The sequence below is a fragment of the Chiroxiphia lanceolata genome, chromosome Z, assembly GCF_009829145.1.
Source record: "Chiroxiphia lanceolata isolate bChiLan1 chromosome Z, bChiLan1.pri, whole genome shotgun sequence".
NCBI classification, from domain to species: Eukaryota; Metazoa; Chordata; class Aves; order Passeriformes; family Pipridae; genus Chiroxiphia; species Chiroxiphia lanceolata.
Window position 1 is genome coordinate 9,015,319 of NC_045671.1, and position 27,871 is coordinate 9,043,189.

The 27,871-nt window shown below is 54.5% G+C and overlaps 2 protein-coding genes across 9 annotated transcripts; both read right to left on the minus strand.

The window, feature by feature from the left end:
- Positions 1–1,118: 1,118 nt before the first annotated feature.
- FANCG (FA complementation group G) lies at positions 1,119–9,992 on the minus strand. Of its 5 annotated transcripts, none has more exons than XM_032676358.1 (12): positions 8,926–9,992; positions 8,051–8,244; positions 7,260–7,428; positions 6,024–6,154; positions 5,526–5,672; positions 4,579–4,739; positions 4,270–4,336; positions 3,492–3,829; positions 3,294–3,349; positions 2,599–2,736; positions 1,605–1,773; positions 1,151–1,368 (listed from the first exon to the last, which is right to left on the minus strand). In XM_032676358.1, exons 1-12 carry the CDS (start codon positions 9,110–9,112, stop codon positions 1,251–1,253), a joined length of 1,875 nt encoding a protein of 624 aa, XP_032532249.1. In that variant the 5' UTR covers positions 9,113–9,992; the 3' UTR covers positions 1,151–1,250. The 5 variants fall into 5 exon arrangements, with proteins under 5 accessions (XP_032532253.1, XP_032532249.1, XP_032532250.1 ...); XM_032676359.1 differs by having other exon boundaries at positions 7,275–7,428; positions 8,926–9,991; XM_032676360.1 differs by having other exon boundaries at positions 1,650–1,773; positions 8,926–9,991.
- A 1,730-nt stretch (positions 9,993–11,722) lies between these two features.
- PIGO (phosphatidylinositol glycan anchor biosynthesis class O) lies at positions 11,723–27,859 on the minus strand. Of its 4 annotated transcripts, none has more exons than XM_032676351.1 (11): positions 27,819–27,859; positions 26,796–27,289; positions 24,720–24,863; positions 23,519–23,642; positions 22,402–22,561; positions 21,841–22,014; positions 18,433–20,005; positions 17,738–17,941; positions 17,270–17,472; positions 16,480–16,550; positions 11,723–15,886 (listed from the first exon to the last, which is right to left on the minus strand). In XM_032676351.1, the coding sequence occupies exons 2-11, from the start codon at positions 27,286–27,288 to the stop codon at positions 15,766–15,768; spliced, it is 3,267 nt and encodes a 1,088-aa protein (XP_032532242.1). In that variant the 5' UTR covers position 27,289; positions 27,819–27,859; the 3' UTR covers positions 11,723–15,765. The 4 variants fall into 4 exon arrangements, with proteins under 4 accessions (XP_032532242.1, XP_032532247.1, XP_032532243.1 ...); XM_032676356.1 differs by lacking the exon at positions 27,819–27,859 and having other exon boundaries at positions 11,723–15,560; positions 15,770–15,886; positions 26,796–27,533; XM_032676352.1 differs by lacking the exon at positions 27,819–27,859 and having other exon boundaries at positions 17,738–17,869; positions 26,796–27,533.
- Between the last annotated feature and the right edge of the window lie 12 nt (positions 27,860–27,871).

Consider the following 27,871-nt stretch of genomic DNA (forward strand, 5'->3'; position numbering starts at 1 on the left):
AACCCCATCCAACCTGGCCTTGAACACTGCCAGGGGTGGGGCAGCCGCAGCTTCCCTGGGCAACCTTTGCCTGGGGGAAACCACCCTCACAGGGAAGAATTTATTCCCAAAACCTCATCTAACCCTCCCCTCTGTCACTTTAAAGCTGTCACCCCCCCATCCTGTCACTCCATGTCTCTTTCAAAAGTCCCTCTCCAGATCTGTTGCAGCCCCTTGAGGGTATGGAAAGTCTCCCTGGAGCTTTCTCCAGGCTGAACAATCCAAACTCTCCCAGCCTTTCCTCATAGGAGAGCTGATCCATTCCTTTGATCATCTTGATGTCCCTCCTCTGGACTCCCTCCAACAGGTCCATATCCTATTCTGTGCTGGGGACCCCAGAGCTGGATGCAGTGCTCCAGGTGGGTCTCACCAGAGCAGAGCTGAATTACCTCCCTCGCCCTGCTGCCCACCCTGCTTTGGATGCAGCCCAGGATATGGCCAGCTGTTTTCCCAAAGGAACTGCAGGAAAAAGCCCACCCAAAGCCCCTCTGTCTCTCCAGTGCTCAGAGGCTTCAGCAGCTCCTGCCTCATGCTTCTCCTGAGCTCTGTCATGTCCTCTCTCCTCTCTCCCAACTCATCTTTTGCCAGCAGCTCCCAAATATCCCTTTTCTCTTGTGGGAGGCAAGGCTTGACAAAGGCTCGGATTATGTGCCAAGGGACCTTCCTCACCCAAAATGAGCTGCACCAAGCATTTGGCAGGGACAGGTGTTTCTTCACCTCTGATCATTTGTTACAGAGGGGCCACAGACTTGGGACACACCAGGGACACACAGGTACATGTCCAGACCCTGCTCCCATCCCTGTGAAATTCCATGTGGAATTTAGACCTCAGAGCTGCGTGCTTCAGCCAAAACCCCTTCTCTGGGCTCCAAACTGCAGCAACTGAGTAAAAGGCCAGGACACAAAGCAGAGATAGGACAGAACTCCAGGTCCCTGGAGCCTGGAGCACAGAGCTGGCACAAGGCATGAAGATATCTCTGTCCTTGATCTCCCATACACCTGGGGTACAGATCCAGGCAGTGACAAGGCCATGACTGCAAAGTTTCCCTCTGGAAAAACAGCACAGAATAGCCTAAAACTAAGTAGAGCTGAGTCTTTTATTAGAAAAGATGATCTGTTTTAGTCCTTTAGGAATCAAGTTTTATCCAAGAGTAATTCTGAGTCTTGAAAGACTGATTAAAGGCCTCGTGCCAGCCCGGAGACTGACCAGGTCAGCTTGAGGTGTCCTGGGCTGCTGTCCCAAGGTAATCCTGTATGGTGCTGGCAAGAGTTTCACTGTGTGGGAACATGGCCTGCTCCAGACATGAAACCAAGTACAAAGGGAGGGGCCTGAAAGAGAAGGGGACATGTCTGACTAGGACGTTTGTTCTGCAGAGCCCCCTGCTCTCCCCCAGCCTCTGCCCTCCCCATCTGGCTCCACACGAGCTCTTTTGTGCCCTGGGGAGTCCCTGCAGAGCCAGAGCGCGTGGTCCCTCAGAGCAGCTGTGAGGAGAGCTCCTCAGACACATCTGAGGTGTGGGCACAGGGGAGGAGCTGAGCTAAACTGTCACCACAGCCTGACGCGCCATTTTTGCTGCTGGAGGTGAAATCCCACCCTTCTCTCTACACACCTTCCCTTCCCTTCCTGCTCCCCAGGGGAGCTCTGGGACAACTTCTGCCACTGAGCAGCTGCCTCCTGCTTTCGGTCCAGTTTCCACAAGGCCTGCACCAGGTAGGAGGCAGCAGCTGGGTCACCTGCAAGACATGAAGGAGGATCAGCCCTTAGCAGGGGAGGAGCAAGTCCTCAGCACTGCTGTGACCTGCAGGGTGTTGCAAAAGAAGCTTAGAAGCCAGACAAGGTGGGTGAGCGTGAGGAGAGCTGGTGTAATATGGAGGAGACTGTCTTGCTGTGTCACAGGCTCTAATTAACCCCAGGGCTGACAGCCAAGGCAGACAGATGGCATCAGCCCTGCAGCACAGCGTGCCACACCTCTCCTTGGACACAGGTTGGGATTTTCCCTGCGGGCATGTCTGCATCCGCAAAGGGAGGGAGCCACGGTCAGGACTGGGACTGGCAGGTTTGGCAGATTCTGGTGAAGCTCGCACCTTTGCAGCACAGCTGGAGCACTAACAGGGGATATCACCCTGGGAGCAGCACTAGCCATGCCCTGGCTGGGCTCAAGATATGTGTACTGCCCTCACAGGCCTCTGTACTGTCAGGCATGGACATGCTGCTTCCTCAGATGGAGCACAACTCCAGTTCCTCTGCTCTGGGAAAGCAGACATGTTTGGGAGAAAGTTGGCTGTACCAGGCTGGAGTTGGGGCAGGAAGAGATATTTCCAAACTGTCTCAGGGCATAGGTTGTTGCCAGAGTTCTGATATACTCTTCTGACAATAGTTTTGGTCTGTTTCTCCAGGGCAGTGAGCTGGCCAGGCCTCACATAACATTTCTTGACACCCAAGTAAGTGTGGTCTAAAGCATAAGGACTTCCTGCTGAAGACAGCAAAGCAGATCAGGACAAATTTGTGGAAATCCCCTCTGTTCCTCACCAAAATGAGGAAAAGGAACAGCCTCTTACCTGGAGAGATATGCAAACCATGCTGGAAATCCAGTAGGGCTTGTTTGTGCCTCCCCAGATCCAGAAACTGTGTACCTCGCCCGATGAGAGAGAGCAACCTGATTTTCTGGAGCACCTCCACCTCTGGCGGGACATTCTCTGCCACAGAAAGACACGTGCACCTGGAGACAGCATCTTCCAGGCATTCCCTCCCTAGTCACAGCAGGCTGAGCCAGGTTAGCAGTCAGGACAAGCCAAAGATTTACTTGGGCCGCTCATTTTCCAGCTCCCCAGACAGATGGCAATGCTCAGTCCCTCTGCCAGGCTGGAAAAGGCCAGGAGGCAGCAGAGGGGGAGACTGAAGAATGCCAAGAGCTCAGAATGTTACATGGCTGTGGTGAACAGCAACCTCAGCAGCAGCCTGACCTTTGGCTGCCCATCTGCACAACTGGCACAAATCTTTTCCCTGAAATCTGTATTGGAGAAGCTTCCCAGTTCACAGCCCATTTAACTGTTGCCTAGACAGTGAAGGAGGAGGCAGAGTTGAGGACAAACCCTGCTCCAACGAAACCAACCAGGCTCTTCAGAGGATTCAGCATGGCACAGAGCTCAGCACTCTGGGACAGAGGTGGTGCTGGGCTCTCCACCTTGCTCCTGTACCCACTGCTGACAAGCACACGGATCCTGACCCAGCCTGGCCCCACACGGGTCCTCACCTATTGGTTCAGTGCCAGGCCCACAAAGCTGGACTCGCAGGAGATCGCTGAGGCACCTGTGGGAGGGAGCAGGAGGTTTGGAGCCACTCCTGGGCTGTCAGGAGTGTTGCCAGGCCAGCCCTGGTGCAGTGCTGTGCCCTGCCCTGGCCCTGCCAGCCAGTGCTGGGGAGGCCCCTTCTCCCAGCGAGGCTTCGTCACCTGCTGAACTGCGTTATGGCCTCCTTGCTCTCGCCCAGCTTGGCCCACGCCCAGCCCTGGTGCAGGTATCCAGCTGTTCTCCAGGCAAGGCAGCACAGACTCTCCTTCTTCTGGGACAGGAGTTCCCCCACCAGCCCTGCCCCTGGCGATGGGCACTCCGGCTGCTCCAGCCTCTTCTCCTCTCGTAACATCCGTGGGATCAGGTCAGTCGTCCGTCTGATGACCTCTTCGCACACGGTTATGGCATCCTGGTGCCTCCCAGCCTGCTCCAAGGCGGATGCTGCTTCCAGGAAAACCTCTGGGATCCTGGGCAGAGTTGAGCTACCATCCAGGGGCACCTGGGGAACAAAGGCAATGTCAGTGCTGCAGAACTGCAGTGCCCAGCCAGGCAGAGCAATCCCACCTGGGAACACAGGGCTGCTCCCAGCAAAGCTCAGGCCCACTCCCACAGACACTGGAGCCTGGCAGAGCAGGCAGAACCTGTGAAGGACTCACAGCTCAGCAGAGTCAAGGCAGCAAATACCTACTCTGGAAGTGAAGGACATCCAAAATCAGGCTGACAGCTTTATGGGGAAGGGGAAGCTATTTCTCCAAACAGCTGTAGCAAGTGCTCTCTGGTGTGAATCCAAAGACAGACATGCCACAAGTCAGGAGGGCCAGTCCCCACTTCATTTCTTTTACATCTCAAACTAGACACTGAAATCCAGAGTTCAGGCCTTGGGATGGAGATTCAAACCTCATCTACCAAATCACCAAGGGAGCTCACCAGGACCCCTACCTGCTGCTGGAGACCCTCCTGAAGCAGAGCCAGAAAATCCAGGTAATGTTCCACTGCATCAGCCACCCTGCAACAGGGACAGGACACATGATGGAAGGAGCAGAGGGAGTCCCAAAAGTGCCAGCAGCCAGGTGGAACCCGGATTGCCAGCCCACAGGCTTTCCATACACCACACGCTCTCGTCACAACCACCCATGCTTTGAGCAGACCTACAACAGCAGTACTGAACTGGACCATTTCCAGGAGCACAGGGAAAGCTGCAGAGCCCAAACAAGCAGCATGCTGCAAGCACACCAGAGGCACTATTACCTCCCACCCTGGAGACACCGCTGTGCCAGCAGGTACTTCACTTCAGAGGGGTGGTGATGGCGAAGGAGAGAAGTGAGTGTTGGTGTGTGGACAAGCAGCTCTGTTTGGATTAGGATATTGGGACTGGAGGAAGCAGCTGCTGGAGGGTTTTTTTCCAGAGCCTGTGAAAACAGGAACAGAGAATATGATCAACACCACACTGGTCAAATCTCATGCAGCTGCAACCACTTGTCTCTTCTGGCATCTGGAGATGCACCCAGGCGAGCACAAGTTCTGCACTTCACAAGCACAGCTACTTTTTCTCACAGCCACTTCCAGGAAGAGCTATCAGGATCGCTCACACACGGATCAGGCAGGATCCTGATCTCCACATGGTGCCAGAAGATTTGCAAGATCACCCAGATTACCTAAGGTGTTTAGTTCAAGGTCCTCTGAGCTGCCTGGAACACCATCTCCCATTACAGCCACAGACCTAGTTAGATCAGATCTCAGGTTATTCTAAGGAGAGAGATCCCTCTCCACAGCTCTGTTTGTACCTTACAGATTTCAAAAAGCTAAAGAGATAACTCATTGTTTACTGCTGTGACCTGCTCTCCCAGGCAGGTTGATACAGCTAACACACACCACCTCAGAGCCACAATCTGCCTGTAAAGGCATCTTTACTATCATATACTTTATTAAAAGACTGATACTTTCTGACCCAAGACTATAACGTCTTCTCCCAAGCCACCAAAAACATGAAGTGGGACACAATATCCAACTGCCAGGTGCTGAGCAGGAATTTCAGATCTCGCTGAGGTTCTTCCTGCCCACAGTCTGAAAGCAGCACCATGCCTGGATTGCTGTAGCCTACTTTGGGGACCCCAAGAAAGCAGAAGCCTGCTTGAAGCTCTGTGCAGGCTCTGCTGGGCAAAAAACCAATCCAGAACTAGAGGAATCAGACAAACCTCGTAGAGCAGAGCCAGGGCCTGCAGCTCTGTATCAATCTCTCCCAGTTCATGGTACACTGCTGCCGCGTGGGACAGGGCAGAGAGGCACTGGAAGTCGACCTGGAGGGCCCGTTTCAGGTGCTGAAGGGCTGTCTGAGGCTTGCCCTGGTTGGATGGAAAGAAATGCATGTTGCAAGCATATCTTTACTACTTGGTGGGATCCAGATCCCTGCTCTGCTTCCCCACAGATCCCCACTAAGCAAGAGCAGCACTTCAGCCAAGGGCAGCCTTCCTCAGGTTGGTTTTTGATCTTCTCTCTCTGCAGCCCTTTGTGCTCAGCCAAAATCCCCGCCTGGATTTTGCAGCCTGTCCAAGGAGGCTGGGGCCACGAGGGCAACTTCTGCTCAGGACCCTGCCACCCTGCAGTGGCCCAGGACCACGGAGAGGCAGTGTGGGCATCAGCCTGAGCTTTCCCACCCTGCTCTGAGATGCTTTTCCCCTCCCTGCTGTCATTACCATTCGCTGGGCACAGCAGCCGAGGCAGGTGTAGATCTGAGCCAGGACTTTCTTGGAGCAGAATCCTCTTGCAGCTTCCTGAAGGAGGGAGAGGGCAGTGGGGAAGTTCCCAGCCTCCAGCTCCTGCAGCCCTAGGACAGACCCAACATCTCTGTAGCTCGCCTTTCTGCCCTCCCTGGTCCCCAAACAAGTATGGTGCCCTTTTCTCCCCAGTGCCATAGGGACCTGCCTGACCCCCTCCAAACCCAGCAATGAACAGCAGGATGGTCCCAAGCTGCCATCTTTGCTTTGATGGCGTTGCAAGAGAACAAGTCATTCAATGGAAATGTCCAGCAGAAATAACAGCAGCTTCTAAGCCCAGAAACCAAAATATCTGCCTTGGCCCAGAACAAGGACAGAGGTAGGTGCTGGGCAGGTTCACTTCCACATTCATCCACAGTGACAGAGGGGAAGCACACACACAGGATCTCAGAATCTTTCCAGCACATCTGGGCCACTTCCCAGCAGGATGCTTTGGGATCTTAAGCATTAATATTTATTTATTAATATTTATCACAACTGGTTATTTGCTTTTCTTTTAGTCCTCTTTTCAAACTTCCCTCTGAGGCTGGTCTCACATACTCACATCTGCCACCTCCCTGTTGCAAGTGCTGGTGCCACCCTAGAGCATTTTGGCTCTGGGTCTGTGGGCTGGAGCTCCTGCCCTGCCTCCTGGCAGGAAGGCCCCACATGAGCCTGAGCACAGTAAGGCAGCACTGGCTGCCCCCAGAGCTGCTGGGGTTGTCAAAACAGTGAAGGAAAGAAAACAAGTGGGACAGAATGCAGCAGTCAGATGAGATCCTTTGCCTGCTGTGACACCAGGCTACAACAGCTTTGTGTGGCTCTTGCAGCACCATAATCCAACAGGAACAATGCACTTGCAATGAGGCTTGTGCAGGAAGACAGACAGAAGAAAGGAAAATGCTCACAAGTCCCCTGCCAGCCTTCTGTTTTAAGATCACTGCAGGGCCCAGACACCTGCGCAAAGTCACAGACAGGCAGCAGAGCCCTGTGACAGTGTGGAGAAAGGATCAGCTGGGGTAAAAGCAGGGAAGCTCTTAGAATATGGAATGGAAAAGTTGAAACTCAGAGGCTCAGCCCAGAAACCCCCAAGGGCCAGTTTGCTTGGGAAGAGAAAGCATGATAAGGATAGGGTAAGGGGGTCCTGGGACTGGAGAGCAGAGGGAAGCTGAGTACCTTTGCCACACAAACCTTGCAGGAAGGCTGCTGCAGTGCAGAGGATCTCCTTCAAGTCCTCAGCGCTCTGTACCAGAGGTAGGCAGGCCCCCTCAGCAGGGACTTGCCATGTCTTCAGCAGGGACAGGAGCTCATTCTGACCCTCACTGCAGCGACCTCTTCCTGTGTCCTGTGAACACAAGAGGACAGAGAGCAGGGAATGCTGCAGGGAAGCAGGAAACACTGATCCAAGGGCACAGGGAAACACTAAACCCTTTGACATTGCTCTCTGCACTGGGAAGCAATGTCCTACCACCCACTCACTTCAGATACAACCTCGTCACTGCATTGATTCCTGCCTGGCCTGGGGCAGCACCTCCCCACCTCAGAGTGGGGTTCACCTCAAGGGGCTCCTGGCAAGGCAGATCCAAGTGCTGTTGGAGTGCCTTCAGAAAGGTGGGACCCCTCAGCAGCCTCCCAATCAGCAGGAAAGTTCCTCTGCATCCAACTGCCCGCAGATTGTTCCCTACAGAGTCTACAAGTCCATCTGCAGCCCCATTCTAGCCTGCCCAAATCTCCTGTCTCACATACAGAGGTCCCAGGGCCCCAACAGGCAGAATATTCTGGGATCCATTAGCGCACTCAGGGCCATTAGGCTATGCTGGAACACCAGGGAGAGCATTACTCATGCTGACTGGGCAGCACTGACGGTTTCAGGTGTCCAAATGCCACGACAACATTTTGCAGAGTGGGTTTCATGACAAACACAATATTTATGCCGGCTCTGCCAGCATCTGCCCGTGTCCAATTACCTCAGCAGCGCTCAGGAGCCGGAAGAGGCCAGCAATGCTTCCCAGGCGTCCAGCTGCCAACCACCAGGCTGCCTGCAGGGCCCCCAGTCGGTGCAGAGGTGCTTGCAGCTCCTCCACTGTTACCTCCTGCAGCACCTTTTGCCACAGCTCCTCCGTGCCGAGATCCTGTCCACAGGCCCCACAAGCCTCCAGAACTGGAAAAAAAAAAACCAAACAGGCAAAAATACCCACAGCCATGAGACAAAGTTGGACACCCTCCCAAAACAGGGAAGAAAGCCTCAAGCAAGCATGGGTTCCTTGTAGCAAGGGAAGGAGTGGGGTTGCAGGGCTGGCCTGGCCTCAGCAGTACAGAAACCAAGCTCTCAGAGAGTGGAGTTGACAGCAGCACACTCAGGAGACAACACATGACTCAGAGCTACAACTCCAGCTATGCCAAGTCCTCTTGAGGTCACTTGCCCTCGGTAAGCGTGTACCAACAGTTCAGATCCACCTCAGGAAATAGACCTGCAGCCTATTTCAGTGGGTTTTCTTTGAAGCCAGCACATCATAATTAAAGAAAACACTTAATTTTCTACTGTCACCAAAGCTTCACTTGTGACTTGGCACCTTACACCTTGAAAACTCTTGTTTCCCTTAAAACCTCTGGCCCATCCCTGCAGGGAGCAGCAGGCAGGCAGCTGCACATCATCTCTGGCCACAAGCCACCTCACCTCCAGACCTTCCTGGTGGAGCCAGGTGTGCATGCCCACTGCTCCCCTCCCTCTCCAGCCCTTCCAGGCAGAGCCAGGCATGTCTGCTCCCACCACATACCTCCAGAGCACAGAGAATGCTCCCCTCGCCCCGAGGAGTCCCCATACAGAGGATCACCTCCTTACCCCTGAGGAGCCCCTGGCGTATTCCATCTGCTTGTCCCTCGATGGCAGAGTCGGATGCTCCCAAAGTGAAAATCAGGGAGTTGTAGAGGACAGTGAGTTCCAGAGGCAGGGTAGGGAGGGCAACCGGCAGCCCTGTGGGCACAGCCAACCCAACAAGAAATTTAGCTGGCTGGGAAAAAACAACCATCCATTCCTAAGTGGCAACACCTGGCTTGGTGACAACAGAAGTGGCCTGGAAAGAATATTTTTTGTGATTGTGATTTGTGACCGTGGTGTGATTTGGGATTGTGGTGTGACTTGTGACTGTGGCGTGTTTTAGCACTTGGCCACTGCCCATAGACAGCACGTGTCACCACTCCAGGTGCCAACTGCTTTATACATCCATTCCCCAGCTATCCAGGTGCTGCAGTCCTTCAAGACTGAGACCTTTCAGCTCTCTCCAAAGAACATCAATACCCTACTCTCTTTCAATACAAATCCACCCTTTCACACACATTTCATACGCTGTGTCTCTCTCCTTACAGTATCTCAGAATGGGTCAGGTTAGAAGAAACCACAGTGGCTCATCTAGTCCAACTTCCCTGCTCAAGCTGGGCCATCCTACAGCACATGACACAGGACTGTGTCCAGATGCTTCTTAAATATTTCCAGTGAGGGTGACTCCACATCCACTCTGGGTAACTTGTTCCTGTGCTCAGTCACCCACACAGTAAAGAAGCTCTTCCTCATGTTCAGGTGGAACTTCCTGTGCATCAGTTTCTGCCTGTTGCCTCATGTCCTGTTGCTCAGCACCACCGAGCAGAGCCTGGCTCTGTCCTCTGACACCTCCCTTCAGATGCTTATAGATATTGATGAGGTTCCCTCTCAGTTGTCTCTACTCCAGGATGAACAGGCCCAGCTCCCTCAGCCTTTCCTCATAGGACGCTCCAGTCCCTTAATCATCTTTGTTGCCCTCTGCTGGACCCCCTGCAGGAGCTCCTTGTCTCTCTTCCAGTGAGAAGCCCAGAACTGGAACTCAAGCTGCCTTCCATCAGGCTCTCTCTGCACCACAGCTGTGATAGGGAGCCCCTTCCCTGGCTTCCCATGGCAAAGACTGCTCATTTTTTTTCCAGAAACCCCAGAGCTCTGCCCAGCAAGATCAGGTGGAGGTTGGGGCTGGGCATTAACCCCTTTGCAGGCCTACTTCAGCACAGGGCAGGGGGACTGTTTCACTCTGGTTTGCTTCCAGCACTGGGATGCTGGAGCTGCATCCTAAGGGACAATGGCCATAAAATAAGACACAAGAAGTTCCAACTCACCGTGAGGAAGAATTTATTTACATTGAGGGTGGCAGAGTACTGGAACAGTCTGCCCTGCTCCAGATCGGAATATCTCCCTCTCTGGAGACATTCCAAACCCACCTGAATGTGTTCCTATGCCACCTGCTCCAGATGACTCTGCCCGGGCAGGGAGATTGGACTGGGTGGTCTCCAGAGGCCCCTTCCAATCCTGACAACTCCATCATTCTGCGATTATCACCTTTGCAGGCCCAATTCAGCACAGGGCAGCGCGGATCGCTTCAAACCCCTCCCACCCACTTCAGAATTTTGTTTCCAGCACTGGGATGCCGGAGCAACATCCTGGTAAACAGCAGTGTCCGAGCCCCGGTGCTGCCACGCCCACACCCCCCAGGCCCGTGACAGCAGCGGGAGGCGCCGGCCGGGCAGGGGCAGGGGCAGGGGCAGGGGCAGAGGCAGGGGCAGGGGCAGGGGCAGGGGCAGGGGCGGGGACAGGGCCCCACTCACCGCGGATGCTCAGGAGCAGCTCCTCGAACGCGTCTCGCTGCCGCCGCCGCAGCTCCCGCGCCGCCGCCGCCCCGCCGGGCCCCGCAGCCCGCGCTGCCTGCAAGAGACTCACTCACCGCCCGCCCGGATGGGGGACCGCACCGGCGGCGGGCCCGGGGCGCGGGGCCCGGGGCAGGGAAGGAAGGGGACGTGCCGCACCGTCCAGCGCTCGGCCAGCGCCCAGCTGTGGGCGGCCCAGAACCTCAGGCAACCCCGCTCCTGCTCCTGCTCCCGCTCCGTGTCCTGCCCCGGCCCCGGGGCCCCCTCGCGCCGCCGCTTCATGGCCGCCGCCATCTCCCGCCGCTTTCCCGCCATCGCCCGTCGTCACCATGGCAACGGGGACGCGCGGGGCGGAGCGGGCTCCCCGCAGGGGAAGGCGGCGGCCGCGGAGGGACAAAAGGCAGCGCAAGGCGAAGCCGCCGGTCACAGAGGCATAAAATAGCCCAAATTGGAAGCGACCCACAGGGACCCTGGAGTCCAGCTCTTAGCCTAGCGCACGACACCCCAATGACCACACCATGTGTCTGAGAGCGTTATCCAAACGCTTCTTGAACTCTGTCAGGCTTGGAGCTGTGACCACTTCCCTGGGGAGCCTGTTCAGTGCCCAACCACTCTCTGGGTGAAGTACCTCTTCCTGATACCCAACCTAAACCTCCCCTTTAGCAAACCCTTAGGAAAAGGCTGATTCTTGGGGAATCTTAGGGGGTTGGACTCCATGATTATTCTGGGTCCCTTCCAACCTCCGGATATTCTGTGATTCCGTAATGTGCAACGAAAAGTTCCCCTGGCACAACTTCAGAGTCAGCTTCGCACGGTTCGTGTCACTGGTCATCAGAGAGATCAACGCCTTCCCCTCCACTCCCCCTCGTGAGGAAGCTGTAGACTGTGTTAAGGACACTGTGAAGGAGACCTGGGACGGGTCCCGGAGGGTCCTGCACCAGGAAGAGGGATGAAAGAAGACAACACCGACCACCTTGGCTCTCACGGTTTTATTTGCAGACATCATCAGCTTCACAGTCGCCCGGAGCCCCGTGCCACCCTCGGACAGCAAATCTCCACGCACACCTCCCCCACTCCTCACTTAATTAATTAATTAGATCATTTATTAACGGAGTGACCCCTCCCTGGGTGCCCCCCGCGGTCGGTGATGCTGCACCCAGCACTGCTGGACGTAGGACACCCATCACAAGGGCTGCAGTTGCCGAGCGAAGGAGCGCTGCCCACTTGCCTGTTTTGGAGGGGTTTTTGGAAGAAAAAAGGCTCTGCCTCCCAGCAGAGACTCAAGCATCGCTTCCACCTTCCAGGTGTAGCTGCTGGATGTGAATGAAAGCGTCGACAGCCAGATGTGTAGATACCCAGGAAAGTGTAGCACCACGCTGCATGCAGAGCTCCCAGGATGCTTTCCACAACTGGGTCCATCCCCTTTTATTTTTTTCCCCAAATGAGGGACTGAGGCACACAGAGGTTAATAAAAAATAAAACAATCTTGCTCCAAGCCATGTTGCATGTCGAGTCAGGGTTGAGGAGTGAGCAGCACCCCCCAGCCCTGTTCCCCACACACTGGCACTGCTGCTTCCCAAGGGGAAGGGGGAACATGCACACTGAGACTGGGACTGTGCCTTGGCATAAAAAAGCAGCCTGAAGTGTTGAGGGAAGAACAGAGATGGGACAGAGGAATGGGTGTGGGAACAGAGCCCTGGCCTCCCCAAAGCAGTGCCATCCCTTGGGACCATGTCAGCCCCACAGATCAGAGCAGTGGGATGCTCCCAACACCCCCAACTCTTCACAGTGGTAGTGGCTTTCAGTCACCGTTTTCCAAGCAGCACAAAAAAGACACAGTTCAATCCCTGACCTGTGCCAGGACCATGGGACACACTGTTCACCATGGCCCTGAGCCAGGGAAGTTTCCCAATGGAGCTCTCCCCTGCCAAGGAACACAAGCACAACACATGCAAAGCCCAAAGTGCAGCAGGATTGTGGAGCGCAGGATGGAAACTACTCCGTTGAGCACTCTGTCCCCTGCCATGCTCAGCCAAGGGACATAGGGTCAAGAAACAAACCACTTGGAATAACTCCTCCAGGAGAGACGAGCAGGCTCCTATGACAGGAGCAGGCTCCTTCGAAAGGATGTTGGGCAGAGCCTACTCCCCAGCATGCCAAGTTTCCCAAAGAGCCCTGGTTTGGACCAGCAGGCAGCTTGCTCTTGTGGTTTTAAATCAGCCCTGTCTGCTCGAGCATCAGCAGCTTGCTCTGCTTCCAAGGTCGCCAAGCCCTGGACCAGCATTAACTCTGTAATCCCCAGCAGGCTCAGGAGAATGGCAGACCATCAATCAGCTCAAGGGCAGCTGGGGAAGGCTGACAAAGACTAAAAGAGTCAATGAAGGGAAGCAAGAGCATCTCCAGCCCTTGGAAAACTTGTCTTCGTGAACCTGAAATCTTTGGTGTAGCAGCCAGTCTGTCGTGGCCAAGCAGCCAGCACTCCGTGGCATCTCTGCAGTGACAGGAATGTACCTGCAGCTCTGTTACTGAAAGTTTTGTTTAGTCTCTGTTAAGATAAGTGTGTGTGCTTCGATGACACTACAGCGCTGCTGTTCCCTCTGCTCTCCCTGGTGCCCCGGGAACATAAGCCCACAGCCACATGGAGTAATGAGGAAGGATGCCCAAGCACCCTGTGAGTATTCCAACCATGAACAATGGGCATGGAAAGGCTCAGCTGCCTTGGAGTGGCCAGTGAAAGAGGAACTAGACCCAGAGATGGGAGCCCAGGGGCCTGGGTGGCAGCGGCAGGGATGTCAGGGGCCAGTTCTACACTATCAGTGACCACAAGGATTCTTGCCAGCACAAATACACGCAGGGCAGCAAGCTCCTGACCAGGTTACAGGGTCACAAGACGACCTATTTGGGCTCCAGCCTTGGGGTTTAGCAACATGTTATCCAGACTAACTTCACATTAAATGAACACTGGGTAGCTGCTACCTCCACCCCCTTCCTCCTCTGCACATGGGTGTACCCCTCACCCCTCAGCAGAGAACATATGGCCAAGGAGTCACAGTTTACAGCAAATAACCTACTTCTGAGGGTGGGATTGCCTAAACCCATCTAACTGTGGGCTGATGTGTTTCTGCAGCTTCCAGCTTCCCCCACTACGCTGCTACCCCTTGCCTGTTCCTAGTATCAGTGTCATGCATCCAGGCAGTGAGGCAGCCCAGGGAGCGATGCCAGCTACAAACCAGTCCCTGGCTCAGTCAGGTGAAATTGAGCAGGACGGGCTCCCAGGGCAAAGGAGAGGCTGACACAGGAGAGCACACCCAGCAACTCAGGTCAGGCAATGGAAACCCAAAATTAGAGCCGTTTAAGCCTTGCCAGAACTGCACCCTAACAACTGAGCAGGCATTTTGCAGGGGTAAAATACAAAACTCAACCTGCCCTAAAGAGCCATTTTCCACAGCAACTGGACACTTGGGAAAAACGGCAAGAACTCAAAGGATGAGAGAGGTGACAAGACATTTTCCCTGGGACTCTCCAGGGCAGAGGAGAGGAAGAGCCTGGAGTTACACTAACAGTCTGCAGTAAGGAATTCAAACAGGGGCAGTCATGATGCATGAGTTAAAAATTAATGGGATCAGACAAACATCAATACAAAAATCCCAGGCAAGCAGTCCTCAGCTCTTTCCAGAGGGAAAAGAGACAAAAGGTTTCATAGCACCAGGTAATGCCACACAGTGGTTCAGGGCAGTAAGGAATCCCAGCTCCAATGAAAACTGCAGGAGGAACTTGGCTGGGATGTGGCCACACATCATGGTCACTGTCCTCTACCTGTGCGCATAAAGAAAGAAACACCATGCAGCCAAGGGCAGTTTGGGGTAGCTCACTTGTGGCATGAAGTCCCACAGAGAATGCCAAGGCCAAGAGGGAGAGAAGTACCAAACACAGGATGATGGATGCAACTGGCTGCAGTGCCTAGAGCCCATAAGCCCAAGCACATACACAGACACCAGTGAATTAAACCACCTCTTTCAAGAACTGGTGCCTGCTCAGGGCTTTCAAGCAGCTGTTCCCAGGCACTGGAGCTCACACCAAGGCCACTCCTGCAGTTGGGACAGCTACTCTGGGCTCCTCTTTCCTCCTGGCCAGGCCCAATATGGGGGTGAGCCCATATTCTGTCACTACATCCTCTCTATCTTAACCATTCACAATTAACAGCCAGCATTCAGCAGGAGCCTTTGCTGCTACCACCCAGCCCACGGGAACCCTGACAGGCTGAGAACACGAGTGGAGAGCTTCTTGGTCATGGACACAGTTCTCCCTGCTACCACTGCCCCAAGCTAAGCCCTCTTCAGGCTGTACAAGGCAGCCCAGAGTGCTCTCCACTGCCCTTCATAGGGCTGTGGAGCACCAGGAAAACAGGAGTGAGTGTAGGGCAGGAAAGGCCTCACTACAGAGCAACTGACTGACTTTACAGAGGAGCAGCTGCCACTGAGGCCCTGGGAGCCATCTGCACATGTAACCACTTACACTTTGATTCCAGTGTGAAAACTGAACACGTGGCTGTGGGACATTCCCTCTCCTCCCCACCTTCTCTTCCCTCCTCAGCAGGCCCCATCCTATGAGCCTTTGCACAGGCAACGTGACATCCTGTTGGCCACTGAAGCCTTCCAGCTGCACAGTGGAGACAGTTGTCAGGAAAGCAGCAGCAAGATCCCCATTGGTGTTTCTCCAGAGGAGCGCTCCAGGACTCTTTGTGTCTTGGGCTCCTGCAGCAGAGTCCTCCTGCTGCCAGCAAAGGCCCAGCAAGAGCTCTGAACTCCCCTGCTGAGAAACACCCCCGCCATGAGCGAGGAACAGTTGACTCCGGTCCTTTTCTACAGCGCAGAGGCAGGGAGCAGGGGATAATCCCTGACTGCTGCCGGCAGGCACTCGTTGCTGGCGGCTCATGTATCCCTCCCAGCCCGAGGGAGGCAAGGGGACAAACACAGCCTGGGCCGACGAGCAGGTCAGGATCCCCATGTCTCCGGCGCTACCTGAGCCGGAGCTGGCTGAACCAGGTGCTGACGGCGCAGTCCACGCGCATCACTAGGGAGATCCCCAGCAAGAGGCAGATGCTGCTCACCACGAAGCCCAGCGACTCGAAGAGGAACCTGCAGGCACAACAGAGGCAGTTAAAGAGGTCACAGCCAGCATGCCAACAAAGACAGGCTGCTCCCATCGCTCCCAGCAGACTTATTTTCCTGACAGTGAGAGGCTAGTAGCACCCCACAACCTAAAACCTGAATTACATTTGCTGCCCAGCAGTTGCTGCCTGCAACCTGGAAGGCAGGCATGCCACAGGTGTAGAGGCCACTCAGGACCTGACTCAGGGGGGATTTTGAATCCCTCAGAGGCTGAGGCCACATTCCACACCTACTATTCCAAAGGTTTGCTAGTTCAGCATTTCTGGATTTACCACTTCTGGTCTGGTCCCTACCTTTGGCTCTCTGAGCTGAATATTCTTAGGTTCCAGGTGGGCTCTGTGTGTTCTTGGAATTAAGATGAGGAGAAATTTCTAGGCTCTACCTTAAGTCCAGCTTCTGAACTTCAAGCAGGAATTACTTAAGGACATTCCTAAAACCTCTACTAGGTAAGAAGTCAGAATATCAATCACAGGGTCTCTTTCAATCTTCCTGTCTAGGAACTCCAGTTCATGTCACAGATATGAGCCTTACCCATCATCAGAGCAACTCCTGGGACTTACTTGGGGGCAAAGACCTTCCAGACCATGAGGTGCCTCCTGAGGATCATAGCTGCACAAACACATGCCAGAAGCTGTGAGGAAAATCAGGAAAAACAAGTTGCAAGTAACTCTGGAAAGATCTCCTGGGGCACTAGGCTCACATCCAAAGGTGGTACTAAACTGCACACACCTGAGAGGCTGGTGCAGCCCACACCAGTTACGAGCATCCCAAACAGGACTCCCTTCTACGTCCTCAAATCAAGAAACATGAGCAGCCTGGGGTACAGGCAGGCCCTCATGGGGCCAGGCTGGGGCAGCACAGAGGAGGACTCACACCGTGCCTAACTTGACCTGCTGTTTCACTGAGAGGCACACTCCTGCTCTCCTGCTGCAGGGCCTGTCCCCTCCCTTGCACTGCCTCTGGTCTGACCACATAAAAAAATGATCTGAAAGGATAAACCCCAGAGAGCTATTTGCTCCTTTCATGGGATTAATTTTCTGGTGTTTAGCTCCCAGTATCACCACAGCACATGTGAAAACCAGAGCTAGAGTGAGATAGGGATGGTCAGGAAGAGGGGGAGCAGGATTACAGCCCTGCAGTTCCTGAACAAACATTCCCACTCTGGGCAGATGGGTATGAAAAGCAGCCTAATCCATACAGCGGCTTCCATCTGCAACCAGATGTATCACCCTTGCACTTGTCTGTGTCCTGGCTGACCCCTTTCTCTCATCAGAGTGACCTACAGTTCTCACAGCACACCAGCTGCCTCCTAGACAGCCTCTCCCACAGCCACCCTGCCTCTGTCCGTACCTGTGTCCCAAGCACAAAGAGGTACTTCAGCCCCAGCTGCAACAGTGCAGCGGAGAACTTCTCCGGAGACTCCCGCAGCCTCATCTCCATCATGTGCTCCTCCACCTCCTGCAGCTCCTCACGTGACTCTTTCTTGGGCTTCTTCCTCTGTGAGTTGGGCATCTCACACACAAAGGGCCAGAGCAGGAGCAGGGGGCAGCCAACTACCTCAAGGACAAAGGCACATGAAGTTACTGGAGCCCAGGAGGTGAGGAGCAGTCTAGGCTCTGCCATCATGCCCTGGATATGAAGTAAGCAGATATCCAGGCCAAGCTGCAGGCCACAGGCAGAAGGGGACAGTGAGGATGCTGCTGTTCAGCTGGTGCCCGAGCCTGCACTGCCTCGTGCTCAGCTTGCAGACCCCCAGGCAAGGCACAGCAATGAGCTGTCTCTGCTCAGGTGCCACAGCCCAGGGAGAAACTGATTTACCTGCAAAGAGGATATGGGAGGCAAAGGTGTTGGCGCCCACCAGGACAGCAGGCAGGAGGTTCGTGCTGTGGTCAAGGTGGAAGCCGACAAAGGCTGCATTCCAGTGGATGGCTGGGAAGATGGGCTGGTGGCCTGTGGAATAGAAGAACTGGGAAGCAGCAAGAAGCCAGGAGATGACTGCATACCAGGGCACAGAAAAAGGCTCTGAAGGATAAAAAGACAAAAAAAGAGGCAGGGGGTGGGGATATCAGCATCAAGGAACAAGACAGATCCATGGTCAAAAAAAGCCTAGCGACCTTTCTTCCAGGTTCCCTTTCCATGCTGGTTCTTTTGAGAGACAGGAACCAGCCCAGCTCCCACCACAGATGCAGCAACGGGCAATCATTCCCTCTGCTGCCCACCCTGTTACTGGGCTCTGTCAGTAACAGCGAATTTGGTGACTGCTCACACCCTGGGCAGAAGAAATGGGTGTAGAACTCCTTTCCCTGACTCCCCTTACATTCATGTCCCTGCTGCATGCATCTTTCTTCTACTAGAGGATTTAAGTAGCTTTAAAAAAGCTAGGTGTATCCCCTGAGGATCAGGGCACCACCATTCCACAAGAGCAGAGACTGGGCCCTTCCTCTCCCACTAGAATTAAGGCAAGGTGACGACCAGGCCACACATCACATCCAGAAGTTGCTCTACTCACTCACCAGCATCTCCAGCAAGGCCTCTGGCACACGTGTGGATGTGCAGCAGCACAAAGGCCTCCAGGAAGAGGAGCAGGAAGGCAAAGCTCAGGCGCTCGCTGTGCAGGAGCATCAGGAGGAAGCCCAGGAGGGTGAGGGCTATGACCAGGGCTGCCGAGTACACACTGCCCAGCCCATACGCTGCAACTGTGGCCCTGCAGCTGCCTCGCTCCAACCTGCTCTTCTGGGACTCCTGCATCCTCTTGTAGATCTGAGGGATGACGTGGAGGAAGTCGACTTCGGAGCTGGGAACCCCCAGGTAGGGAGTGACAATGGATCCTGCTGACTCCCGTGTGTCCTTTGCAAACACTGTCATGGGATTGCACAGCAGGAGCAGCAGTCCCACGGACGCCAGTCCATAGACAGCCCACGGAAAGGCAACAACTGCCACCTGCACCAGCTCCTGCAGCTTGCCCAGGGAGTCGTCGGTGCTGGAGGCCACAGCCCAGTAGCAGGCAATGCAGAGCACCACCAGCGGGAAGCCCCAGCGCACAAAGAGCACGAGGGGGTCCGAGCTGTTCAGGTTGCCGTAGTGCCGCAGCCAGCTCCGCACTGCATACACTAGCCCGGCCAGCAAGGCCACGCACAGGAGGTAGAAGAGGTTCTTGGCCCGTGTGTTTCTCAGGCTGGCAAGGGGGGAGAGGAAAAGAGAGGGCCGGCACTGAGGAATTTCTTCGCGGCACTGGTGGAAGAAACCGGAGAGGCGCACGCAGACCAGGAGCACGGCCACGAGGCACAGCAAGTACCAGATATCCTTCCGGTAAGAGGAAAAGCCAAGGAGCTGCTGCTTGGGGCTTTCTGGCACAGTCAAGTGACCATCCCAATGGAGCTTCCCTACCAGCAACATGACCAGCGAGGCCAGCAGGAACGGGGCAACCCGCGCCTCAGCCACGACAAAGCTGTCGGAGAACATGGCTCCACAGCGGAAGAACAGGATGCCCATGGGAAAGGCCAGCCCCAGCCATGCTCGCAGCCTCTGCCTCAGGCCACTGCTGGCCAAGGGTGGCTGACTGCCCACCAAACGGGCCCTCTTGGGATGCTGGACCCACCAGTGCCAGAAAAATCCCATCTGAGAAGCAGCGGCTGCCCATGACGACACCAGGAGAAGGTCCAGCCCCTCCTGGGTGAAAATGTGGGCCAGCCCAAGCAGAGCAGCCCCCATGAGGCCCCAGAGCAGCGGGTACAGCAGGCAGCTGCGATAGAAGGAGTCCGAGGATGCGGCCAACTCTGAGGCCATGTAGCAGAGCAAGCAGGAAGCCGCAACAAGGATGCAGCCCCCCACCATACGCAGGGGATGGAAGCGGGCCCAGGACTGGGTGCACACAGCTCGTGCCTCCCGCAGGTAGAGCTGGAAGCGACCAATGAGGCTTCCCAGCCTGGACTCCAGCTCTGGAGGCACCAGCGTTGTTCCTTGCACCTCGGCCAAGACCTGAGTGTGCTCCTCCACGGTGCTGGAGAAAAGCTCCTGCAGGTGCTGGAGCTGCTCTGCTGGCAGGTCCTGAGCCACCAGCGAGTAGGAGTGCAGGAAGCGATCCACCTACAGAAAAGGGGACACAGCATCAGACAGCAGCACTGTGACCACTGGAAACAGGATTCACTGCCTCACACAGCCCCTTCAGAATGGAAACAGCCCCAGTGTACCAACTCCTGCCAGGGCAGACCCTTCCCCAGCCACATCATCCTGGGCTGGTCACACAAATTCAGGATGTCACCGTCAGGAAACAGGAAACACAACCCCTCTGCCAAAGTGACATCCCTCTCAAGTGACGCATCCATCTTGACAGCCACACTTGATTCCACTTAGGTCTTCACCTGCATCTGCAACTCTGTTAACGTTGGGCATCACTAAGGGCTTTTATATAGTCTTTGGCAGCAATAAGACAAACGTGGTCCAGAAGCTCAGATCATTACTGGCTCTTAATCTGCACCCGATGTTGACTTTTGCAGTTTTGTCTGAGGATAAACATCAAATTAAAAAGCCTTTAGTGGATCAGACCTAACCGCTTCCCCTTCATCAATAGAGGCACATTAACCAACTGCACCATAGGCTTCTCGCTTCCTACTTCAAGAGTCATAAAAGAAGTCTTACAGGGGGATTAGCAGGGCAGGGCACCTGCACATACATCCAGCTGCTCAGCAGTGTAGATCTGCTCAAGTCCTGAAATGCATCTGTAACTCCACACACCTTCCAGTCACCTCAGAGCACAGGCAGAATCAGCCTGTCCTCCCATGAATGGCAGACATGTGCCCCGGCTCTCTCACAGGCCTGCGCAATCCCGCCCCTGGAATGCCACGACTCCTTCAACACCGACATAACTGAGCCAGAAACCTCCTCAGACAAATGAGTGCAAATATTTAAACAGGCAGGACTGGATAATGCTGATTCCTAACAGATGATAATTGATGTCCTCAGTGACTAATGGACACAAACATACAGTATCATCTTTAAATGACAAGGTACTCTGCTGCTCTACAAATACAGAGCTGAGAGGCTGAATGTTTCCATCTTCCCATCAGCAGTTGTATTCTCTCTAGCTCCTCATTGGCTTGTACCAGTGGTATACAACTAGCACTCTGAGGAGCTGGCTGGGTGCTGGAGGAGTTATTCCTGTGCTCCCAGCAATCCAGGGTCCCGCAAGGGCAGACTGGCCCTTAGCTGAGACAAATGCCTTGCAATGCCTAAGGCAAATCTGGCTCTGTAGCATGACCAGAGCCACAAGAGACAGCCCTCACATCCTCCCTAGAGGCTCTGACTTGGCCTGCTCCATTTCCTGGGCTTCTTTTATTTTTCCCTTTACTCTCATTCAAATTTTGTCATTCAGATCTTGGGGTTCTGTATTTTGTTGCGCTTGGCGTAAACTGCTCCTTCTGTAACCCACTTTACTGTCACCTGTTACATAGTATTTATTTAGTCCTTCATTACTGTTCTCCTTCTGTCACTGATCTAGAATAGCTTTTTAGTTAACACTGTTTCTCCTTCAAAACTGAAGCAGCATCAAAACCTCAATTTTACTCTTGAATCTCCATTCACAAGACTTGCCCCCGGTCATCTTCAGCCTTGAGGAACCAGCGTCCCCCATTACCAAATCCACCTGAAATCTGGGGCCAACCCTCATCCCGAAAGGAATGCCACCTTCCCAGGCAGTATTTTCCGCATCACAGCACTAAACACGTACCTTTCATTTTAATTTGGGGAAAATGGTGCCGCCTTTTAATGGAGCAAACACTGCAAGGAAGTAACACCTCAAAATCAGTGCCCTTTGAAGGTAACAGCATGTTACTACCCCATCTCCACAAAACAGAAGAGGTTTGGGCTTAAAAAGCTGTTCCTTCTCCCCTCTAGTTCAATGGGGGGCCTGCCATAGGCCGTACCTGCTTGGCGTTGATGTGATAGACCGAGAGCTGCTGCAAGGCTGCAGACACAGTGTCACCGTCCCCGGAGAACAGCTCAGCCATCACCTCCCCAATGTTGCTGTAGGGGATGGGCACACCCAGCAGTAGGGCCACAGTGGGCACCAGGTTCACCTGGGGAATGGTCTCAGGCTCCTGGAGAGACAGCAGAGGAATTGTAAATTCAGAAAGAACACGGCAATGCATCTTTTCACTCGTGTCAGAGGATGATGGGAAAGACATCCCCATTCAAAGGTGAATCCAGGCAAAGGCACAGCTCTGCCCTCCCCAAGGGCCCTGCTGGGAGCTGCAGGTCAATGGGTACAGCCCTACACAAGCACCTCTCACAGCTGCAGGGGCCTGAACATGGGTCCCAAACGCTTCAGTCTACCTGGATCCTGTGTTAGCCCTTCCACTGTTCTCTCAAGACAAGATGAGAGACTCCCTCCTCCCTCTCAATCTAAATGATCCCAATCAAACTGTCACTCTGTAAACCCAGCATGCAGTTTTCACCCCAGATACCAAGGGTCAGCTTCTTCTCACCTCTGGAGGGCCACTGCCAAACAGGGGTGTCCTGCTGTACACAAACAGTGCTGCGTTCACTTCCTTCTCGCTGTCGCCACCGTGGTCTCCAGTCTCTGTCATGCCATGGTCCCCAGCCACCAGAAGAAGGGTGTCATTCCCCAGGTGATCCACCAAGGACCTGCCACCAGGATAAGGAAGGTCAAGTGGGCAGGAGCCAAGCCAGCCTAGGTGGGAGAGAACATGTCCCCACCAAGCCTGTCTGCAGCACAAAGGTGAAGCCCACAAAAGGGTACGAGCAAAACTAAGTGCTGATGCAGAGCTGTAACAACTGAGCCAGGGACCATGATGTTTTAAATGGGTGCTCTAAAGCCAAAGTGAAAATTCAGAGCCCTGAGACAGAGTGGACTAATCTTTCTTAGATGCCCAGCAAATGGTGCCTCCACGGATCTTGACAAAATGCAATTCAGAGGAAAGGTTCCCAAGAAGAACACAATTTTACGCTGCTTCTGTTCGGGTCATGTATCATGTTATGTGAGCCATCTCCTCCTTTAAAGGACAAAAGAGGGGATTAGTCCCTGAAGGATGGTGGTAGATACACACTGTGCTCTCAGATACAGCAGAGTAAGTCACCAACTCCTCGTAGCAGCAAACCTTAAAGCAGTCCTAAGAATGAAAAGCAGTAGCATTTTGGGCTGATACATGTCTGCATGGCTGAGATTTCTGGATCCCATTCTGCCCACTGACACAAAGGTGCAACTTATGGGCTTGTATGATAAATGCAGCAACCCCCAGCCAGGGTCCTCCACATGCTTCTCAAACATTACTAAACCTCATGTTTGCTCAAGTAGCCTTAATCTCCATGTTAAGGACAGAAAGACTGAGGCTCAGCTGTACTCCAGCTGCACTGTCACCTGATGGTTTGGTAGAGAACCAAGGCTCCGACAGGCAGCCTTACCTCTGAAACCAAACCTCTCATCAACATGCATCTACTCAAAGAGAGACTGCCCATATCTGGCCTTCCAGCTGCTACTGACCAAAGCTGTTTTCCATGTTAACAGGGTCAGTAAGCATTCTCTGTTGCCCTCTGCATCTTGCTGGGAAGACTCAGGCAACCCCTCCCTACTGCATTAATCACCTGAGCATCTCATTCATCTGGGTGAGCTTCTTGGCCATCTCGGGGTGGTCGGGTCCGTGTTTGTGCCCACAGTGGTCCACTCCAAGGAAGTGAGCAATTAGCATGTCCCATTCTCCACTGTCCACTGTGGAACAAAAGCAGCCTTATCACACACCAGCCTGGGCTTCCACACCTGGATCCTCCTGCCAGAGCTCCCTGACTGCCTCTGGACACTGCTGTTTCTTCCCCTCCTGCCACTGTCACTGCCAGCTCTCAAGCAGATTGGTGCAGGTTTTAACTGAGGCACACTCTTGTCTGCAAGTGCCTGGGTGTAATGGCACAGGGACATCAAAGCCAGTATCCCTGGTTTTTCCTCACCACCCCTCAGGACAGGAACGGCCCAGTGTCACCAAAGCCGTCTTGAAACACCCTTAACTCAAGCTGCCACAAACTGAGCTAAACCAATGGGATCCTCCAGAGAAGAAAAACCCAAAACTCCCATCTTCCCCAGAAATACTTCAGGTTGGACCCATGAATGTGCCCCTCTGCATCCCACCTGGCACATCAACATTGTCCCTAGCTAGAAAGTTTGCCCAGCCTCTCCCCTCTGCTTCAGGGCACTGACGCATGGAAACCAACATATTTGGAGTTAAATGATGAAGAGCAGCTCTCCCATAAGGCACAAGGACTTCCCTGTGAAAGGCCACTGCACCCTTGATTCACTTAGAGTCAAACACAGAAAAAGGAAAGAGGATTTCCCTTGGTCCCAGGACCTCAAGGAGGTGGAAATCACCTAAAATTCACAAACTAATCTCACACTTCACCTTCTTCCCACGATCAGGAGGCGCACAAGCTATGCTGAGAGCAGTGCTGTGTCCCAGCCTCCTAACTTGTCTATTTCCCAGAGCATTCTGTGCCTTCCTGCGCAGCCACAAGTCAAAATTTAGCTGCTACATCCTGCCAGTGTCGAAGTCTAACCTCATCCCAAGAAGCTGAACTCCCACCCAAATGGTGGACAGGTATTTATAGAAAGAGTCTAGGGGCTCCAAGAGCTGGCTTATCTGTGGAAGTCTAGTGAGAGCACTGTAATCCTTGGGCAGCCGTTTGTGACTGCCCAGTGCCAAGACATAACAGAAAAATCCTTCAGTCCTACCTCAAACTTGCAGTAGAACTCTCACATAATGTCAAGGGTTATCCAGGCCCTGGGGAAAGGGCTGCTTACCAGTTGGATAGAGATGCTGCAGGATCCCATCATCCACAGTGTGAAGATCCTTCACGTTAAAAGAAGGGAAGAAATACGAGCGGAAAAACTTCTTTGGGAAGAGTCCTTCCCATGTGTCATCACCCATGAAGATGACTCTCCTTCCTGTGAGACAGGAACCAATAAGAGACAGAGCCCACCTGAGTCATGCTGTTACCTACAACAATGCAAAGAGCCTGGCCAGACCCAGGTCAGGGTCTGGAGCAATGGTCCCTCTCCAACCCACACTTGAAACTGACCTAAAATTAAAATGACCATCTGGCTGTAAATGACTTTGAATACAGGGAGTGACCAGCCCTGTCTCTAAGCCCAGGAGTGTCCCCCACACCAAATCCACCTGCACAACCTCACGATTTATTGTTGGTCTGACACATCACCCCAGCAGAAAGACTTGTGGGTCACAACATAGGTGGGTGCAGGAGGTGCAGCACAAAGCAGATAAACCCTCACCTAGGGCCTGTGACCCCACTGCAAAACAGGAGGCACAAGGTGGGAGATGAGTAGAAGCCATGAGTCCTGGGCTCTGGCTTTTAAACACAACAGTGGTGGTGTTCCAGGCGTGGAAAAGAGAAGGCAAAAGCACTGATGCTTCTTCCCTCTACCCTCGCTCTGCTTGCCCTGCCTGCCACCAGCCCACTGTGCCTCCACAGCGCCTCTCCAGCCTGGGAGCAGGAACCATTTCCTCTGAGGCTGCTGCTGTGGCACAGGGCCTACCAGTGCGTTTTGCCTCAGATGTTTGACTGTATTTGCCCACCTTGCTCACATGAAGTCCTGTTGCCTCAACCCAGGCACTGGTATTGGTGCCACTCTGAGCCATGGGAGGAAATCTCTTTGGAGACCAACCCACTGTGTCCTGTCCCTTTCCCTCTACTCCACCATCCCACCATAACAAACCCTTTACAGCTACACTAAGCACCCCACAGCAGCATTGAACTACACCAAAGATGCAGTTAGGTTGCTGCCTAAGAGCTGCAGGCAGCTGGCCAGGTAGGCAGGGTCACCCCCACAGCACACCTGGCACCACCAGGCACACCTGGCTCCTCCCTCCTCACACAGCACGACCGACTGCCCTTGGCTTCGTACAGCCACTCCTGGAGGTGACCTTGTGACAGCCACCATCAGAGCAGCCACCTTCACCTGCTCTCTTGTCCTCTTTGAAGATGAAGATGAAGCCACAGTCACAGCTACTCCTCACTCCCAGCACAAGTTGAGGAAACCCCGCCTGCATGGCAGCTCTGCCTGAGAAAACTGTCACTGAGCAGGGCAAAAGAATTAGCTGGCAGAGTGGACGTGTTGTAAGAAGTTCCCTTCCCAGTGAGAGAGGAATCAAGGTTTTGAACAAAGGTTAAACTGAGCAGAGATTTGCAAATGCCCTGTCCCAATGGGACATTGCCCTGCCCCACACAGGGCCACAGAATTATAGAATGTTAAGGGGTTAGAATGGACCTTAAAGATCGTCTAAAGTCCCAATCCCCCCTGCTATGGGTAGGGACACCTCCCACTAGACCAGGTTGCTCAAGGCCTTATTCAGCTTGGCCTTGAACACTGCCAGGGTTGGGGAATCCACAACCTCCCTGGGAAACCTGTTCTAGTGTCTCACCACGCTCATAATGAAGAATTTTTTCCTATTATCTAATCTAAATTTCTCCTCTGTCAGTTTGTACCCATTAGTCCTTGTCCTATCACTACAGTTCCTGATAAAGAGTCCCTCTCCAGCTTCCCTGCAGGCCTCCTACAAATACTGGAAGGTTGCTACATAGGTCTTCCTGCAGCCTTCTCTTCTCCAGGCTGAACAGTTCCAGTCATAGAATCATCAAGGTTGGAAGAGACCTTCCACATCATCCTATCCAACCATCCACTTACCACTGTAACCCCTAAACCACTAAACCCAGTGCAAGATCCAGATGCCTCCTAAATACCCCTCCAGGAATGGTGACTCCATCACCTCCCTGGGCAACCTGACAACCCTAACAGTGAAAAAACACCTGCTTCTAACGTCTGACTGTCCCCTGCCTCAGCCTAAGGCCAGGAACCCACCGTTCTGCACCAGCTGTGCCAGCAGGTTGTCCTCCTGGATGGCGTAGGAGGCAAAGTTGCTGCCCACGTCGATGAAGGTGGGCAGTGACCCGGTGGTGAGGCCCTTGATGCGCTGCATGGTGGCGGTGGGAGGGTCGGCCCGGAAGCGGTAGAGCCGGGCGTGCCGGGGCTGGGAGGTGGCCAGGTGGTGCAACACCCCTAGCTTGTTCTCGTAGGGCAGCGGGCTGGCCTTGCTGGGGTCGAAGCGGGCGAACTCGAAGCGCAGGGCGTCGATGATGACGAGCACGGCCTTGGAGAAGCGCTGGGGCGCCCAGCAGGAGCCCGGCGGGAGGCTCTGCCCCTCCCAGGGCGGCGGCACAAGCGGGTCGGAGCAGGAGCTGCTGCTGGCGAGCTCGATCCGGGTGAGCAGGAAGCCGCTCATGAAGAGTCCGATGCCGGCAAAAAAGAGAAAGCAAACCCAGGCCAGGAAGAGCACCACTGGCCACCGCTGCATCCTAGAGGGGAGGACAGGCAGGCTCAGGCCACGGCGGCTCTACCCGGGCCGGGTACCACTCCTTGCCAGCACCCACCGCTGGCCCGACATCCCTCACACCCACCTCTCCCCCAGGACCCCCCGTCAGCCTTGACACAACCCTTTACCCGGCCCCACACCATGTCCTGACAACCACCCTGTGCACCTCCTCATACCCCGCCTGAGCGGGAGCCTTGTCCTGCTCCCTCCCAGCTGCCCAGCGCCTCCCCGGCACCCCCAGCCCCCCTCACAAACCCCAGACCCTCCCCTGCCCCTCTCTAACACCTCCAGCTCCCCCCATGCACCCCCATCCCCCAGGGCCTAGCCCTGACCCCCCCAGCTCCCCTTACACAGACCAGACCCTTCCTGACACTGCCAGCCCCTTCCGAGCACCCCCAGCTCCCCCTCCACTGCCTCACACCCGAGCCGTCCTTGTGCCCCGCGCACCCCAGACTCCCCTCCGGCCCCTCACAGCCCCTGTGTCCCCCGACCCCGCTCCGCTCCCGCCCCACCTGCGGCCCCCGGCGCCCGCCGCCCCCGGAAGCGCCGCGCGTGGCGCCGACCG

Coding starts and splice junctions, on each gene's coding strand:
- FANCG (XM_032676358.1), bottom strand. CDS start 9,112: ATGGTTGTTTTTTCCCAGCCAGCTAAATTTCTTGTTGGGTTGGCTGTG. Junction 7,429..8,050: donor GGCTCCTGAGCGCTGCTGAG/GTAATTGGACAC, acceptor TTGTGTTCACAG/GACACAGGAAGAGGTCGCTG. Junction 3,350..3,491: donor GCCATAACGCAGTTCAGCAG/GTGACGAAGCCT, acceptor TCCCTCCCACAG/GTGCCTCAGCGATCTCCTGC.
- PIGO (XM_032676356.1), bottom strand. CDS start 27,288: ATGCAGCGGTGGCCAGTGGTGCTCTTCCTGGCCTGGGTTTGCTTTCTC. Junction 16,551..17,269: donor TCTTTGTGCTTGGGACACAG/GTACGGACAGAG, acceptor TTTTCCTCACAG/CTTCTGGCATGTGTTTGTGC. Junction 15,887..16,479: donor TGGAAGGTCTTTGCCCCCAA/GTAAGTCCCAGG, acceptor TTGTGCCTGCAG/GTTCCTCTTCGAGTCGCTGG.